Raw genomic sequence first — 15,519 nt, 5'->3', positions numbered from 1 at the left:
TGGAGGGAGGCTCCCAGGAAAGAGGTGGCTGCCTTTAAGGTGGGTTTATTTGCCTGCCAGATGGGAAGTCTGTGACCAGCCCCTTAGAACAGGTAAAGGCAGTAAGGCTTCTCCACCCACTCGCCTTGATCTTTCATCACCACCGTGGGCCAGGCGGGCGCTTGTGCAACGTGCGCGCCGCGCTCGGGAGGCTGCGGGAGAGGCCCATGCGCTGCCCGCAGCAGCCCGGGCACGGAGGCCGGAGCCGGCGGGGGCTGCGAGCCGGGCCCCCTCTCCGGCCAGCCCGGGGCTGAGCACCTGCAGCGGCGGGATGGAGCTCTCCCTCGGGCTCCTTCTCCTCTGGGCTCTCCTTCCTCCCGAGGCGCACGGCAAGGAAGGTAAGCGTGGGACCCGCCGCCGGTCCCTCTGCCTGGAGGGCTGGGCTGGGGCGCGCAGGGAGAGCGACCTCGCTAACCAAGGGACGGGGAACGGGACCTGCCCACGCGCCTGGGGCTCCAGGGACACCTCACAGGGACTGGGGTGTCAGGGCAGGACAGCCGGGTGTGGGGGGACCACGGCCTGGCCAATCCCATCTGAATCTCGGCGGCGCAGTGAACGAGCCCAGGTATGTTCTTCCCCTCCGCCTCCTTCTCCTAGTTGAAGCACAAATGCCTCGGCATATCCAGTGATCCGAGAGAATTCTGCCCCCGTTTCCCTCAAACACGGGCCTTTCAGATAACAAGTTTAAACACAAACTCAGAAAGTTTCTCCCCTCCTCTGGCAACACCCCCGCAGTTTCCTCAGGAAGCCCTCTTAGGAGTTAACCCTTGTGAGCGAGCGGACAGTCATTTTATCGGAGTCTTTTACCTTCCCTACTCCTGGAGCTGAGCTTTAAAATTTCCTCTTCCACCTCTTTAGGCTTCCATGTTTCCCTTCCCTGTACCACTTACTCCCTTTTATTAGATGTAGTGATATTTTCCCTTCCATCTTGTAGTTGCACAGTGGTTATGAAACATGGGAGAATGGTAACTTTTAATAGAGAGGTGAGGGAAGTGACAAAGGAGAAAATCATTGGTATGCTCATTTTTAGCCCTCAAAGGAATTTGGATAAATCTCTGCTCCGTTTCCTACCTCCTTCTGCAGTCAGTTCCTGCCAGGGACTTCTGTTTTGTACAGCAAGAGGTGATGGGGTTTTTCCATCCTAAGGACAGTCCTTCGCTTCTCCAGGCTCTCGACTGAGGGGATTTTGTCATAACTGGCATTTCAGCCATGGGCTCAGCTCTGATTCTGTGAGTGCTATGTGATCTTTTAAAGCGTCCTGGACAAGCACATTTCTGTTCAGGATCCAGCTCTGTGGTGGATGCAGCCGGCAGACACAGTGGAGAAGGCCAGCCTGGGTGACAAGTAATACCGGGTGGCACCACGCAGGCTTCGGTTTCCAGAAGCGTGTGACCAGTAGCTGGCAGTAACAGTCAGGGACCTGTCTGCCAGCTTCTGCCCTATCTCAGCCATCTCATTTGGGCTGTGTCTGTGAGCCACTCTTCCTTAACTTGTCTGTCAGGGAAACAGCTCATTTTCCCGGGCGTCCTCTCTTATCTGAAGCCTTTCTTCTTTTTCGGGGACACCCCCACCCCTGTGGCTGGACAGCCACGTGAGATTCCTAGCAGCAAAGCCGTGGACCAGAGAGCTTGTAGTCCCTGAGTACTGAGTATTCTGCTTCTGTAGTCTCACTGACTCAACCATCCTTTCCGTGGAGAATCCCTGTTGTGGGATTCACTTCGAGAAGTACTTCTTGGCAATGGAACTTCTGTCCCTCCAATGGGCACTCAGCAGCTGAAGGAGCTGTCATTGCTGACAGTGCAGAGCATGGCACAGGGGCTCTGCCAGGGTCCTGTCCTGGCCACCTCCAAGGTCCTTTTCCCTTGCTCTGCTAGAGCTTGCCATGCAGCCCCTCTCACTTCCACATTGCTGCTTCAGTCCTGAAGAGGATGGGACGGCACTGATGTTATCTGGGTGATGGTTCTGGCAGGGCAGGCTACCTCACCCTAAGAGTTTTTGGAGCTAACCACAAAAGAATATTATCTCAAATAAAGAGATTGAGAGTAGAGGGGAAGTGAACGAGGAGCCTTGTCTGGACAGGGAATCTGTGGCTAGGAAGGTTTTGCCATATGACCATATTGTGAACACTTCGAACTTGCAAAACCTGGATTCCTGCTTTTCCATTCTCCCAATCCTGAAAGGGTGTTTCAGAGGTGAGAACAGCAGCGCAATCCCTCTTATCTCTCACTCTGGGCCCACAGCCTGCTTCCTCATTCCACAGGACTCTTGCTGATCTGCACTTTACACTATTACTTATACTTGGCAAGGAGTATTTGTAAGACAGTCAGATGAGGGGGAGGAAACCTGGTTATTTAAATGGCATTTAAAAATCTCCCCACTCCTACCTTTCACCCCCAAATTATTTTCTGAGATGTTTAGAAACGACCCCTCTGAATACACCCACAGGAATCTAAAAGGGAATCCAAAGAATTTTTCCGGTTTCCTATGCTCCTAAGCTGGGATTTCAATAGGAGCACAGAAACCAGTAGTCTGCTCTGGCAGCACCAGCAGACCCAAAGGCAGGCACGAAGCTGCACATCCCACAGTGTGTCTTATTCCAACTCCTCTGCTTTCTCAATGTTTGCCTACAAAGTGACACATTTTTAACGTGTCTTCAGATCAAGACTTTAGGCCAAACCGTGACTGCATTTTCAAATTCCTTTGAGGGCTAAAAATGAGCATACCAATGATTTTCTCCTTTGTCACACGACTCCAGCAGTAAGGTTTAAAGCAGCCGTGCAATTCCGCAGGAGGTGGCCATGCTATGGCCAGAGCCATGGCTCTCTCTTGATGTCCCAGACAAAAAAGTCGGAAGGCTGGGAGAGGGTTAAACGATTTCTAGGCCATCGTGGACGGTCTGAGTTAGAAGTAGGGGGCTCATCAGTTTGCACAAGTGATCTCCTGGCTTTTGGGTACTGTGACAATGGAAAGTCCCTCCCGCAACTTCACACTGCCTCTGTACTTTCCCACTGTGTTTCAAGTACTGAATAGTCCCTCCAGGCGACACTGATTGATCTTTTGTGTTGGTAATTTATTTGATTGCCTTCCTCTTCAGCCATTTAGTTTGCTGCCTTCCTATTTCCAGGAAAGATGTGTTCAGCTGCTAATGCCGGGTTCCCATTTGAATAGGCTTCAGCCTCCTTCCTTTTGGGACAGTTTTAGGAAGTGATAAAATTTGTCACGGTTGTATTTTTTGGATGTGTGCGGGAGGGGGGTCTCATATATTACTAAAAACTTTTAACTCCTGACTAGCTGCCCTGTCTTGTATCTTTCTGTCCTTACTCTAGTCGTGCTTTTTGAACGCGAAAGGTTACAATGGATGGGGGGGGTGTCTAGAGAGGAAATGCAGGCTTTACCTTCTTTGACAAAACAAGGATGAAATCATACCGTGGGCCATATAGGTTGGGTCATGGTCACCGATTCATTTTTTCCCTTTCTTCTGGTTTTCAGTGAATCTACTTGACACAAGCACTGCACAGGGTGAACTGGGCTGGCTTCCAGACCCTCCGGAAGTAGGGGTGAGTACCCACATTCAAGGAAGGGGAGCCACTGGCAGTACTAAATGATGGGAAAATATTAATCCATGGTGAAATTTCACCCTACCTCTGGAAACTGAGCTTCTGAGGCTCCACCCACTCCTGGGCACTCTAGGCTTTCTAAGTTTCCCTTCACCTGTGCAGCCTCACCCTTAGCCAGCTTTATAAGGACTGATGCTTACTGACTTCCAGTACATACTTGAAATATATTGTTTCCATGAAGTAATAAAGCAATGAAGAACAATGAAAGAAATCAATTAATCACCCAGCTTTTCATTCTGTCATGCTGCACATAAATGTCGTATCTTCTTTTTTCCCCAGGAAAATAGACAGAGCAAAAGTATTTCTGTCTCAGAATCTCTCAAGAAATTAGAAACACATTATAGTTTTTTTTAATTCAGCAGCTGACTGAAGAAATAACTCTTAACTTATGGGGCAGCAATCTGTCCTTGTGGGTGGGCTGCAAGATTCTTGGACTTTACACCAAGCCGTGTGTGTTTGTCCACACAGCTGACAATGAGAGAGGAATTTCCCTTCATTTTGTGACTGTAAAATGGAGTTGATGGAAGTGTTTCAAAATGTACTCCTGAAACCACTGCAAAGACAGCTGAACTCTCAGCTATTTTTGTACAAGTACAGCTGTTTCGTATGAAGCCCTTGGTCCCTCTGGTGTCACCACCTACATCAGTGAAGGTGGTTTCCTTTGTAGCAGCAGTACTGTGGGAGTGGTGGAAGGAAGGCACAAAGAAAAAGGAATTTAGAGGCTACTCTGTGGTAGCTAGCACATATATCAATACACAGTTTCAGTTCCTCATCCATGCTCTTGTGTTTGTTGCAAGTCCCAAGCTTTCCAGTGGAGAATCTTCACCCTTCCTGTTCTAAAGTAGACCTGGGTTCAGCCTGTTCCTAACTAATTTCCATAACTTTCCTCTGTAATGCGCCGTGTCTGGTTTAAATCCGCCCCAGCCTCCTCCTCCTCCCGGTAGCCTTGCTGGGTGAAGTAGAGCCAGGCAGTGAGATTCTCCTCTACTGGCAGTGAGATTCTCCTCTACTGGCATAACTGCATCTGTTTCATTAGAAAAGCTGTTTTGGTTATCATTAGTAGTATTATTATACCCTGCTCAAAACAGGTGCCCTACTGAGACATACATGTAGATCACGTTTTACCCATTGTTCCCTTTGTTGTCTCATCAACCCTCTGTGTGGTAATTTTACCCCAATTCTAGGCTCCAGGCATGCTCAGGATGAAGTTTGTCTCTTGAAAAGATTGAAAAAAACAACTGAAAAGCATGTTCTAAAAAAAATCTGATAGAAAGAAAATAAAACCTTTATTGCAGGACATTTGAGTGTTGCACAGAAAGCTCAGAGGAGTGTGAGGAGTTGGCAAATACTGCTTGTGCTACATTTGCTTTTTAAAAGATATGTATTCAAAATATAATTTTAACTGAGAATTGTTGAAAATTATGGGGAACATGGCCTGAGAGAAATCAAAGCTAACAGATCAGGATATGGATGACTGATAAAACAACAGAGGATGAAGAATAGATTCATTGACTTCTCATGAGCAACCCTTTTGAGGAGATTTGTCTAATTACATCATTTCCTAATAACTGTTGGGTGGAAGTCTGACAAATTGCCACAAGCAAAAAAGGGGAACAATGGCTGATTCTCTTGTAATCAGAACTTTGAACAGGTGTTTCTGAAACCATTCCTTCAAAATGAAGAATTAAATACGTTCAAAAAAGAACGGAAATGAATTCAGAACTTTTTTTGACAAAAAAGAGCCAAGATTAGTACTGAATAATCTGACTAGGTTGATTAGTAACAGGCTGGAAATGTCTGAGCTGTGTTGCACACAGAGCTGAAGGGTGTACTTCATGTAACACTGCTACTTGTACCTAACCTCAGATGCCGGAGATCTCCCATCAGTGAGCTGGATTTGTGTCAATATCCTTATCACACAGAGGAGGAATTTGCTGTGGGGAATTTTCATGCTTTATATGGACAAGGCCCCTGAGGCATGGCCCAGAAGAGGCTGGCTAAGTCTGTGGAGGCAGAACTACACCTTTGTTTTCTCCTCACTTGTAGCCAATGACAGAGGATGGAGTGGCTTGCCAGGTGTGGCTGTTTCACGGTCAGACCGTGGCTGTATCCAGGGTAGACAATGCTCCCGTTAACACACCGGCTCAGCCTGAGGACACCACTCAGTTTTGGGCAGCACTTCAGAAGTTCAGAACCTCTTCACCACATTAGCCAGCAACTTGCTTAAGCTTAAGGGTAGTCTTTGAGTGAAAGTCTCTGTACTTTAAGTTAAGTGTCTGTAGAGGTGTTTTTTTTGTTAAAAAGTTTATGCTAGCTTGTTTTGTAGTAGGTATTTAGAAAGGGTTTCATTCACTTAAGGCTACTACTGGAAACTAGGCTTTTAAAGAGGCAGACTGTAGTTCCTATAATCCCCTTTCATCTACCTTAACACCCACCACCCCCCTCCTCTATCATCTAACATATTCCTTGATAATTCTTTTTTGGCTTTGAAGTTTTGCCACAGCAACACCAGGAGGGCATAGAGAAGTGCATTACATTACCAGGGGTAGATTTCCATCTTTTAACATATATTAGGGAGCCAATGATTGCCACTTTTAAGGTGTCAGAAATAAAGAATTTACTTGTTCTCAAATTTCTTTAAGGCTCCTCATGCTGCACAAACAACCTAGCTACCTGATCTGGTTTTAGATACCACTGAAACTGTTCAAAAACGGCCTCTCTAACCCAATCATGAACAAATTCACTAATTTGTGAATAAGTGCCACTTATCATTGTGGCACTACTTCTTGGCAGCTTGTAAAGTAACAGCATAAAAAGTTATTAATCACTAATTTGCTTTCAAATATAATTGCATCAGCTGTGAACAGATTGTGATGAGGAATTATGCTTTCCTCTTGCACTTTGCTTTTAATAGACCCTAAGCCACCTCAGCCTGGCTTTGAAGACAGCCTTATTCTGAACAGGGGATTGGAGTTGAGAATCAAAGGTCTTTTCCCACCTAAATCTTTGTGTTTGTGTGATAATTTAGAATTGTTTGCTCATTAGAATTCTGAGCTTGAATTTTTAGCCCAGGTACAAAAGGTCCTCATCATTCTATGCTTTGATCTTTTTTTCATGATTTTATGTAGTAACTATTCCTATGGATTTTCTGTACCAGCTTATGTAGGCCTACAATACAAAATACTGAGCAATCCAATATTTGTCTTTAATGCTGTGACTATTTTACTCCCAGCTTGTGGGCCTATCTTGAAATTTTCCCTTTATCCACAATTTCCAGGTTTTGTCTGTGTGAATAGTATTTGCATAATGCAGTCATACTTCCATGAGCACATGTGACTACTAAAGTTCCAAGCCGTTTGTGCTGAAGAATGCTGCACACTGGGCTTCTTCAATATGATTTTCTCTCTATATATATTGTTGAATGAATTGTAAATTAAACACACTTTATTCATTTTTAGCTGTTACATTTTCTTGAGAGATGTGCTTTTACCAGATCTACAGATGTCTTTGCTTGTAAAAGGGTCCTTTTTCATGGTGACTTTGTTTTTAAAACAGATGTACGCTATTTCAGAAATTACATGAACTCTATTGCTGCCAAATTGTGCCATATTTATTACATATTAAAAGTTTGGCAAGCCTCAGTTCTCAGCTGGTAGCTGGTTTGTGGAGCTTATTTTTCCCAACTTACATTCCTGCATGGATCATAGCATTACTAAAGCTTCCAAATGACTTTCTTAGTCTCCTTTCCAGGCTGCTGTTGTTCTCAGTCTTTTACTCACAGTGAGGAGGAGGACTTAATTATTTTCCTGCCTATTCCATATTCTTGCTTGTTTCCACACATACTTCAAAGCATTGTTGGCAATTTCAAGCTTTCTACCAGTTTCCCGGTGTTTATGGCACTTGATCTGCTCAGCTTTCCCAAAGTCTACTTTCAAACAAGACTAAAGATGGGTATTTAATGCCAGTGGCCTAGCATATCCCAAAGGCTATCAATGATTAGCCACTACCTACAACTATTGTGGCTCCAAAAACACTTGAAAACTTTGGAAATTATGTGATTCTTCCTTCTTCAGAACAAGAGTTCTGAGTTCTGTACCTCATGTTCCATGGAAAGTTTAATTATGACCACAGAAACTGCAAAAGCTATGTTAATACGATTTGATTAAGCCAAAAAATCAGTTTGGATTTCTGGTTTTTTTTTCATGCTGTTGTCCTATTAAAGCCCAGGCATAGTTCAAATTCTACACTGATAAATTTTTAGGTAATAGACTAGATCAAGTACCTGTGACCTGTCAGCAACTTCTATATCACTGACCACACCATAACATTTACATGCCTTCAGGTTCTAGCAAGGTGAGGTTGTGAATCTGTTCCACCAGATTCAGCGGTTCCAGATTTCAGTATCAGCCAATGCCTGGTTTCTGTTCCACCGCTTCTTGGTCTGACAGATAGTGCTGGTCATGAAGGAAACATTGCTGTGAGGAACACAGCCTTCAACCTGCAAGCAATTCCAGCACAGCACTCCTATCTTGTTAAGCCTGGGCAGTTCACTTAGTCAGACTCGATGATCTCTTACTCAGATAGTCTTACCTGGAAGAGTCTCAGCCAGTCAGCTTTTTGTAGCATCTAAAGGTGGTGTGAAAAACAGCCATCAGAAAAGCTGTTCTGTGCACCTCTTCCTACAATTGTTGTTCATGCATGTCCTTTAGGAGCTAACTTAGAGGAGTGCCATCACCTCTGAAACTGGAATAGAGTAGTAGTGTCAGGCATAGGGGATTAGCTCCTGTGAGTGAATAGGATCTGTACAGAAATAAGGGAAAAATGCTTGGTAAAGCAAACAACCACCTGGAAATGGGAGCAGCTCTGGCTTCAGCATATCCTGACATGACCTGCTGCCATTGATCTGTGGACTGGTGGAGAGATACTTAATGGTGACATCCTGTTAATTGAAAATTAGTTCTTTTGTGTCAATTTGGGAGGGAAGGAAAAAAATTGTTATGCATATCTAGATATGCTATACGCAAAAGTGTGGGAAGTGGGAGTACAAACCAGTAAGATAGAACGAGTGAAGTGTAAATTAATAGCTGTAGGGAAGGCCAGATTGCATGAGCCACCAACTAGGCAGCCTAGGATGGAGTCACTACCAGAGACCCAAGTAACAATCTTGGCCAGTGCACTCAGTGACCTGAAGGGCAGAAAAGAACACGTTGTAAGCCAAAGTGAAGATACTGTACAGCCATAGCATTCATCACCACGGCTGCTCGGGCACTGTGGTGGTGACAGCTCTGTTGCCTGGCAGCTTCAGAAAGCTGCTTCATGTTTTTATTGCTGCTGAATGAGTGGACAAGGTTCACTGAACTTCCTTGTGTCAACACAAAAGCAGCACAAGTCAGCTGGAGCTTGGAGATTAACCTGCCTATAGCATGGTTCTCCAAGAAGACTAACAGGCTATTTAAAATAGTAATAATAATAATAATAAAGATATTAAAACCTAACCAACCAAACAAACAGAAAACCCAAACAAAATAACTTCTATTATAATACCAACTAAAATACTGGGGAGTTTGCAGGCAAGCAATTAGAAAGCAAAGGCTTTACATCTTTTGTTGCCTGCTGTGTCCTTGAAGGGTGAACCTATGCTTTGAATTGTGATTCTCACCATCTCAGAGGCAGATCTGCAGAAAAATATTCCCATAGTTTATTTCTCAAAAGGTTATTTCCATTGTTTTCAAGGCCCAGTTTCTGGCTTCTCTTTGTTTGACCTGAATATTGCCAGCTCCTCACATGACTTTCAGGCTGCCATCTCCTGCAGCTTCTTTCCTCCAGGCAGGTTTGATCACCATCAAGGCATAATTACCCCATCCCAGTGTGGGATTCCACCTGATCCATCTTTAAAGGAACTTATACAAAGAGAGCAAGTATTGCCCATCACCATCAGACTAATTTCCAGCTGCTCTGTAAACACTAGGAGGACACTTGACACACCATACAAAACCACAGCTCACAATATAAAAATGAAAAAAATGAAAAAAATCACTTCCATTTACAATGGAATGTAATTACTATGCAATGTAATCCAAAAAATAACATGTGAGCTAACATTTGCTTTATTGGTAATATGGCTTTAGCTAAGAATTCTGAACTCTTGAGGTTCACAATCTGATTTTTCATTCCAGTCTTTTTTGTAGTTATTGCTACTGTTAGTGTTAGTAAAACAGGTATATACAAAACAAGTGTTCCAAACCAGCTAGGTGAAATGTTGGACTAGAGTATCATTATCCCTCATCTAGCACCATCTGTTGTGACCAGAACTGTTTTCATGCAAGACCTTAATGTGGTCAGGCAGTTGAGAGAATGAGCAGACAGAAGAACCTGGGTTTGATAAACAGGTTCTGTAATCAATGCACTGGTGCTCGGTGTCTCACATTAACACCTTATCTTCCCATAAGAGCATGACTACCAGTTAAATTGAAAGGACATGGGTGGGATGGAGACCTATGTGCTAGTGCCCTAAAGAACAAGTAATTACATAATAGAGTCGCTCCTCCCTGAAAATAACCAATGGATCGTTGTGGGGAAAAAATATACCCATAAAGATACTGTAGATAAGTAAACATCTCTTCTGTGTTCAGTTGTGTCAAAGGCTCCGTGATGATGTGATGAAATTAAAATTGCCTGACCATAGCCAAATGATCAAAGAAATAAGAGCAGCCTCAGCTGTTCTCAGATTTAAAGTTACAGGACTCATGAAGTGTCTAGATGTCACCACGCTTCTTTCATCATCATCATCTAAATTGTCTTCCTCACCAGCAAAGGAACTTCAAAGAGTATTGAGAAACTGTCAGTAAAGGGTCACAGAAGCTTCATTCTGGAATACACCACTGTGGTGATGCTATTTTTGGTTGGCTGGTCCAGCTTGCCTCCTGAAAAATTTTTGTCAGATGTATTTCAACTGAAGAGAAGCTCTTCACTGTATCATGATAGGTGCCAGCAAGGTGCCTTTCTTGTCAGCTTTCCTCTGAGGAAACTACACTATGATTTTAGCACAGCTGTAATTACCTCCAATGCTGAATCTGTTCCAGGAAGGCTTTTTGGACATGGCAGCATGCAAATGCTACTATACAAAAGTCAAGACACTCCACAGGCAAGATTGCTGCCAGGGAAAGGGGATAAAAACTGTTCAGTGACATATGTGTCAACTCATTTCTCCTAGGTGGTTTCAGGCTTGGCACACCACTGATGTATTGTTGCTAAAAAAGGTTGCTGTTTTGGGACCTTGCAATTTTTCTTCAGGAAGATATTTAACGGCCACTAAATTCTGTTGAAAATTAAATGAGATTGAGACACACTTGCTATGCACAGGTACAATGTAGCTGGCTTTACTAACTTAGCTGGTCTTTTCATCTTGGTGAAGTTTTCTAACCCAAAGTTAAACAAGTCATTGGATTTCAACTTATGAACTCTTTGACTTTTCCAGTAGGAATTCTTAATAACTTTTCCAGTGGAGACATGCATCTTAGTTTAGTAACTTTAAGCCTACTGGCTAGATGCTTACCTTGCTTTTGCATCTGTAAGTATCTGTAAGTATTGCTGTGCCTTTCCACAGGGGTCTGCAGACCACAGATTGGAAATCACTGTGCTAAGGCAGTGTGAAAACAAATGAGGTAGAGGTCCAAGCAGGCAGGCTCTTTTCTGAAAGGAGATAGAGCAAGTCCCTAGCAAGCTGGAGATGGCAACAGTATTCTCATTGTGAGTCACAAGCTCTTCTTACTCCAGTTTGAGCCTACCATTTGCAATACTGTCACAGACTGCTGACTTTGTCACTGGTAGCCTATCTCTCCATTAGCAGGGATGAAATTTGTATCTGCCAACACAAAAAACTTGTTTCCTTCTTTTTTTTCCCCACCTAAAAAAGGCTAAAACCAAAAGCGACCACTACATTGATGCCTGCAAAGCCTGAGACAGTGGCTCCAAGATGTGCAAACTGTTTCCATCTTATACCTGATAGTAGGTCCTAGGAAGAGTAGCCCACAGTTGGATGAAGAAATCACAGCTTGTCCTAGATAGGATCCTTGACACAAACCTAATCTAGAGAAGGCTCATTATACAGAAAAAGCAGAGTAAGCCTTCCGTAGGCTTCATAGCTTCAAACTGTATAATCATTTCAGAAGGAATAAAGGCAGATATTAAAAGGCACATACTTTATCTTATCTTTGGATTTTTACTCAAATGACAGACCAAAGCAAATTTTGTTTACTACAAATATCTATTGGTGTCCTTCCACGTTGTCATTGAAGTCATTCTGAATGGCCTTTATAAAGACAGCTTTCCTTATATGGAATCAAACCAATGTGAGGAAAGTTGCTTTCCTTTTTTCCTTTTTCCTGAACTTGTAGTGTTTTGAGGTTATTGACACTGTACCTTTGCTTTGAGGTTGTTATTCACTTCACTCTAATGGCTGGAATCATTTTACTCGGTATTACACAACTGCACCAAGATTTTCAAGAACAAACCTCTGGAACTAGGTGCCTGTGTTAGTATATGGATTTCTGAGAAGTACGGAATACCCATTTGTTCTCAAATTCAATGGCTACATAGTCAGACTTTTTAGGAAGCCAAGCTACTAACCTATGGCACTCTCCTGAATGCATTGGCATTTGTTTTCTTAGCAACTTCTAAAGAATTCTAAATTATTTTAAGAGTTTGAAGTCTAGTTTAAGGACAGCTTAGACTCCAACTTAAAAAAGCAGAGTGGTTAAAAGGCATTTTAAAGAATAACGTAACTTTAAGAACTCTTTAGTTTGCTTGGAGCAGGGAATTGGACTAGAAGATCTCCAAGGGTCCTTTCCATCCCAAATCCTTCTGTGATTCTGAATCTCATGAGAAAGTTTTTTTCTCACATCAAAAAACCACAAATTCACTCACTACTAAAACAAGGAAGTCTCACTAACACTGTACTCCACTTCTAGAAGAATGTTGCCCATCCTATGGCCAACTGGTGACTGTAGCAAGGCAACAGTGTATGGAATGAAGTGGGTAAAAAGATACATTATAGGCTGGATTATAAAATTAGATATATAGGTTATAGATTATAGGAGGTTGATTCAATGTCATTGGCAGAAAAACTGCAGAGGAAAGTAATTAATATTGATTGAGCCAGACTTTACCACACATGTTTATTAAGAACATTACATTAAAAATCAGAGGCATACATTTTGATTTTGCAGCAGATTCTTTGAGGATGGGAGACAGTCGCTTGGCAACTTCTGGTCTCATCACCCTTTCATTAAATGTTGTGTGTAACAGTTTTCCTCTACTACTTTGAATTTAAAAGCTTCACTGAATAACGAAAAGAAGTCAGAAGCATATTTAACAATAGTTCTGTATTGTTAGCATAAATAATATCCTCATTTTACTTCCTTTACCCATCAGCAGTAGAGTCTAGAAAAAACATGTCTGACTCCCTTGTTATTTCTTTGCACCACACTGCATATGAAACTGCAATTGTCTGTGCCAAGCATCTTTGCCCTGAAGAACTGAGTCTGGAAGAAGCTGGGCTGAGATGAGCTAAGAAATATGGGGGTTAGCAGCTGAATTTTTTTCCAGCAGTAGAGTTTAAAGGATTTTTTATTTTATTTTATTTTTATTTTATTTTTTTTTTTGCTAGAGTTGTCACCCCTGAAAATGAAACTTTGGTCCTGTATCATGTATGTTTTGAAAATGTCTTTTCAGGACAGACACCATAACAACTCATGTCTTTCAGTGAGACATGCAAAAACCACTTTCTGGTGACACTTGTCTGTGGTACTGCCTTGGGATAAACTGCTAATGGAAATTGTCTAATACTCAGCCTCAAAGTGCAATTATTCTTTTCCCAGGCAGACGCACATTGAAAAATATTTCTAAAAGCCAGTCCTAACATTGGCAGTGTATGAAAGCTAGTTTGCTCTTATTCTCCTTCCTAACTTCTTTTCTTCTACTTGAATATACTTGAGGATGCATTGTAAATTCAATTCTGTAACATTTTCCAGAAGGTTTTCAGTTAAAGACTGCAAGAAGTCATTAAGTGATTGTCCCTTCTGCTCGATCAATTGGGATTGATCTGTCAGTATTTTTCTTTGTTTTGCTATCATAAATCCTTTGACCTCCGGTGAGTGAAATAAGTGTAAATCCTGTGTGCTGCAGTTGTATGCCAGCTGGATCAGATTAAGAGGGTGGGGTAATACTGGGGATTAATTATGTAGAGAAAAAAGGGAACAAGAAGGGACACATAGATACCATCCCCAGAACTTCCTGGGAGGAGACTGCTAGTGTGCACTTAGGTAAGAGGCTGGAATCATGCAGAGAGGAGCTTGTGCTATCAGCACGACTTGATGGCTTGGAGAAAGCTCTCATACTTTTCAGAGTGGGGCTAAGTAGGAAGTATGTTGTAAGTCATGGCATAAAAACTGAGCCTCTTTGGTACTCTGTGGGTCCATCTCTTGTATTCATTCCACTAGCAGAGTGACCTGGTTTGTGGGGAGACAAGCCGTTGTGCTGTGAGCACAGGAGGTGGTGGTGCTGAAGAAATGTGGGAATCTCATGCTCAGCCTATGAGATTTGACAAGTCTGGAGCAATGCAGAGACTGAGGCCTTGTTTAAATTGCATCTTAACCTGGGGTGTGATTTAAAACCAAGATGCTTAAAGTTGTGCCAGTACTTATGTGGGCACCTGTTTCAATTTAATTTGATTAAACATTTAAAGCATAATGAGAAAGGCCGTCTTAGCACTGGGCGAAAAAGGATGTAAGTTATTTTCCCTGTGGACAAAACCTTGCTTTCCAAACTTTCAGTTCTCATGTGTGAATTACTCAAAATAAAACGTTCTTTGCATTTTGTATCTGACCTGTGGTAAAGAAAGAAAAACTAGAACCACCTAAAATTTGGCAAAAGTATATGTTAAAATCAGTATCAAACTTTATTAGATTCATGCAAATAGTATTAGTAAGGTCATATAACCAGCTGGGCCCATATCCTCCTCTCAGCCACTATTTGCCTGGGGAAGATGTAGAACCTAAATGCAATATGAAGTCAGGAAAATCAACTGAGTTTTAATAGTTAAATTAGGTTTTGCAAAATATCCCACTTAAAGAAGCGTGAACTCCAAGTTAATGAGTGCTTGCTCTAGAGCAGTCCTTCTGCAATTTACCTTTCCATTATGTCACGCCATCTTTTCTCTTACTCCCAAATGCTGTGTATTATTTCTGGGGGCAGATAATAATTTTGGTCTGGTGGGGTCCTACTGTACACCTTGAATGTAAACTGTGGCAGAGAGAAGTGGCCAATACATGGGAGTAGTGGGTCTTTTTCTCAATCTCCAAGGTAAGGCAGTGCATGAAATGAGCCCCAAACCCTGTGTAAGAACTGATTTTTAGGCAAGGTTTTGTCATATTTGAAGTGAAACTTGTTTCTCACATCTGTCTAACAGTATGTGTTTTCTTGTCCCCTGGGAGCAGTGGAGTGAGGTGCAGCAGATGATAAATGGTACCCCGATCTACATGTACCAGGACTGCAGTGTGCTTTCTGAGGGCGACACCGATCACTGGCTTCGCACCAACTGGATTTATCGGGGTGAGGCAGCCTCGCGCATTTATGTGGAGCTAAAGTTTACTGTGAGGGACTGCAAGAGCTTCAAAGGTGAAGTGGTGACCTGCAAAGAGACCTTTAATCTCTATTACATGGAGTCTGAACAAGATGTCGGGATCCAGTTCCGCCGCCCACTGTTCACCAAGGTCTGTATTGCTGGGAGTGAAGACTGAGTCATATCTTTCAGCTTAAACTTGTCATATCTTTCAGCTTAAGCTAGGTGTGTCTTGCTGGCTGG

The 15,519-nt window shown here is 42.7% G+C and overlaps 1 protein-coding gene across 1 annotated transcript in view; it reads left to right on the top strand.

Moving 5' to 3' along the window:
- Positions 1 to 15,519, top strand: part of EPHA1 (EPH receptor A1) — a 33,716-nt gene continuing 18,197 nt past the window's right edge. The window contains exons 1-3 of the mRNA XM_033516931.1: positions 1 to 377; positions 3,529 to 3,596; positions 15,152 to 15,427. Of these exons, the coding sequence (XP_033372822.1) occupies positions 311 to 377; positions 3,529 to 3,596; positions 15,152 to 15,427 (411 nt within the window). The 5' untranslated portion in view covers positions 1 to 310. The remainder of the gene's footprint in view (positions 378 to 3,528; positions 3,597 to 15,151; positions 15,428 to 15,519) is intronic.

The sequence above is a fragment of the Parus major genome, chromosome 1 (assembly GCF_001522545.3).
Source record: "Parus major isolate Abel chromosome 1, Parus_major1.1, whole genome shotgun sequence".
Taxonomy (NCBI): domain Eukaryota; kingdom Metazoa; phylum Chordata; class Aves; order Passeriformes; family Paridae; genus Parus; species Parus major.
Note: the sequence above shows the minus strand (reverse complement) of the source record. Positions and strands in the feature narration are given on the sequence as shown.